The sequence below is a fragment of the Frankliniella occidentalis genome, unplaced genomic scaffold (assembly GCF_000697945.3).
Source record: "Frankliniella occidentalis isolate FOCC.00 unplaced genomic scaffold, Focc_3.1 Scaffold6008, whole genome shotgun sequence".
Lineage (NCBI taxonomy): Eukaryota > Metazoa > Arthropoda > Insecta > Thysanoptera > Thripidae > Frankliniella > Frankliniella occidentalis.
Window position 1 is genome coordinate 1 of NW_026273043.1, and position 3,404 is coordinate 3,404.

At 35.5% G+C, this 3,404-nt stretch overlaps 1 protein-coding gene across 1 annotated transcript; it reads left to right on the forward strand.

Moving 5' to 3' along the window:
• Positions 1-322: 322 nt before the first annotated feature.
• Positions 323-2,399, forward strand: LOC127752291 (trithorax group protein osa-like; the record flags this gene model as incomplete). The annotated part of the gene is given in 3 exon segments (XM_052277186.1): positions 323-695; positions 783-1,141; positions 1,254-2,399. Coding segments are annotated over 3 exon segments (891 nt in total), but the record flags the coding sequence as incomplete, so codon positions are not given.
• Between the last annotated feature and the right edge of the window lie 1,005 nt (positions 2,400-3,404).

Here is a 3,404-nt window from a genome sequence, read left to right on the forward strand (position 1 = left end):
CAAACTACCATACGTCATTATTTTATGAATTGCTTTGTAAAATTCAAAGCTCCATCTAGGCGGTATGAAAATTGTTAGAATTTTTGTCTAATTTTATGACGTTTAACCCATAAATTTCCATTTGTTACGAAATATATTTGTAACTTTACAAAACGTTTCGTAAATTGACACTTACGAAATATTTTCGTAATTTATTTTTTACAAAGCATTTCGTAACATTTTTTTGTAAAATCACGAAAACTTTTTACACAGGGCAGCAAAGTGCAGCCATTGACTTTAAGCTAGAATTTTCGGCTTTTTCACATGTCTCTTTTGTCTTCAGTCTCCTTCTCACTCTGGGCCCAGTCCCGCGAGTACAGCCAACTCAAGTGGATCACAACTCCAAGCTTGCAGTAGTTCATCAAGCCAGCCGACAAGTTCAGGTGGAAACTCAACTTCCGGAACAAGCCCCCGCAATGGTGGGACTGGTCCTCAAACCAATCCATCATGCAGTCTTGCAAAGCTGCAGCAACTCACCAATGGCCTTGAAAATCCTAGCCATGGGCATTGTTTAACTCCTCCCACTGGAACTATGATGACCGCTCCTTCACCTGGACTGCCTTCCCACCATCCCCATATGTCCATGACTTCTCCTCCCAGCACCCATGGCATGTTTCAGCAACAAAACTCACGTGGTCTTTCTACTTCTCCATCTGGTGAGCCAACCTCTTAAAACATTTATACTGTTGGGTAAAATTTCTTTTTAAATGTTATGACTCAATTTTTATTTTTCTTGTTTATAGGCATTCATGCTAATTTCCAACAAAGTCAAGAATACCTTCCTCTTTACCACAAGTATTATCAGAGCCAAGGTGGTATGAGCACTCTACCCTCACCGATCCATGTCTCTGGCAGTAGCTCCCGGTCCAACCGGAGTAGCAGCAACAATAGTAGTGGCACTACAGCAGGAACTGCATCTAGTGCTAGCAGCAACTCGACCAGCACCAATAGCTCTAGCAATCCTAGTAATCCTGGTAATGCAGCTGCGCTCAGCCCGGCTGTCCAACATTCCTCCCTCCATTCATCAAGAATGGGAGTGGGTGTGACTCCCAATTTAATGGCTCAGTATGGCTCATTCAATGGATATCGTATGCAGCAACAGGTAAAGGAATTTCGTTTTATCTAAGTGTATGATGCAGCTAATGTTTTTTGAAATAATTTCATTTTTTGGTATCCTTTACTAATGAACATTATTCTTTTCCTTTTTTGAACAGAGTCCCTATATCACAAACACTGCAGGATTCATAAGCCAATCTGGTCAACTACCCGTACAAATGATGGCACAATCCCAGTATCAAGACTCACAAAATATGTATCATTATTCTTACCTCAATGGTACTTTAATGCAGCCTTTAAATGGCGCTCGGCGGTAGTATTTTATATCTTTTACTCCAGTAAACCCAATTGGGGACTTCTCCTTAAACAATAATTTTGTGGTAAGGATTACAAGTTATTACAAACTGGCTCATTTGACTTCTGAAGTAAATGGAGACCACTTGTTTAGATTTTAAGGTCCATCTTGACTATATTTATTTTTACTTAAGAAACTTATCTTTCAATTTTTGGTGTTACATGGCAAACGCCAGATTAGTCATAACAAAATATTACCATCAAATGGCTGTAGACTTATTATTGTGACGTCTCAATCAAGGTTGTTACATTTTAACTTCTCCTGGAATCTTAAATGCAGATTTTATTCGTTGGTTTCTTCTTTCACTAGATTGTGGCAGTAGGTAACTTTCAATTGTTAACTTTATTCAATGAGTGTATGTATGTATGTATATAATTGTATGTAAGTATGTATAGTCAAGTACATGTGTATTGTGATTGTGTATAGTTGTATGTATGTACCTATAGTGTTGTGAAAGTAGACAAAAGAGGTTGAAGACCTCGTTATTGTTGAACATAATTTAATAGTTGTGTTGATTTCAGTATTGTATTAAATCTGTTCTGCTTTTAAGTTTTTCTGTATTTTGTATAGTTGGATTAGAAAGGGCTTATTCAGCAAAAGGCTGTCAGTACTGCTATTAAAATTTTGTCTTAGCATAATTTATTATTGTTAACTGTAAGATGTCAACAACATTGTAAGTGTTGTTTCTATTTTTACTTTCATTTCATACCAGTGGTGTAAGGAAATATTTAATGAAATACTACTCCTTACAAACTTCAATGGAGTGCATGTCCAAAGATTTGTATTATGTGCCTTGTACCTGTTAAGTCATTTTTCTGTCAGCCTCTTGAAGAATTAGCCCTATGTGCGTGAGTGATTTCTCATTCTCACGGAACCCAAATCAGTGCCTTCTGTGAACCTGATAGGAAATTATAATAAACTTGGCCAGTTGATGCATGTGCATCAGTTATTTCAGATGTTTTTTCTCATACATGTTGTATGTTACCCTTTTACCTCCTCCAAGCAAGCTTATGTCTGTTTCATCTCTGATTAGGGGAAAAATTTGATAATTTTGGAGGTAAAGATAAGGAAACTAAACTTCTGATATAACATTTTCCTGTATGTATCAGAGTTTTCAGAACTCCTTAACCACTAACACTAATGCTTTAGCATAAATAAATACAATTTACTGTAATATGTTGTAGTGAGCTATGGTAAGGCCAACTTGTGCATTTTTGCAGAAGATTCTTCATACAATATCAACAGTTGCGAGTTATTTTCAACAATGCCTTTACATATTCTTTTGTACCTTAGGTTCAATTCTGTTAAATACCAACATTTGTTTTAAAGATGAATTGCTACACTTTTCTGCTTATTTTAGACTTATCAGATATCAGAGATAGAAGTATTCTAACAAATTATTACAGTTAGCTGTAATGGAAACCGTTCATGTTTCCTGCAATGCACTGTCAACTGCATAGAACAGATGCGCTTTGTGGTTATTTGCTTTTTTTCTTATTTGTTATCAGATAACTCAATATATCAAAGATGTATTTTTTTTGACGTAGCAGGATACTGTAGTGGAGATTTTACTTGTACAGTGTGTGTTCCTATCACTTTCCTGAAAATGATTCATATGTTTGTACTTTCGAGAGGAATTTTCTCTGTGATAATATCTGGTGAACCCAGTTCCACATTTTAATAAATATGCAATACACGCAATCTTTGTCTCATTAGAATGGATCTATACTGCTATTCAAATTAGATGTCCTCACAACGACGCTGCGACGCCATATTTTCATATATCACTGTAAAAACAATTATCGTAATTTTACAAAATATTCTCAGTTAATTTTCTATTTTAAAAACGTCATTTTTAACAAACTACCATACGTCATTATTTTATGAATTGCTTTGTAAAATTCAAAGCTCCATCTAGGCGGTATGAAAATTGTTAGAATTTTTGTCTAATTTT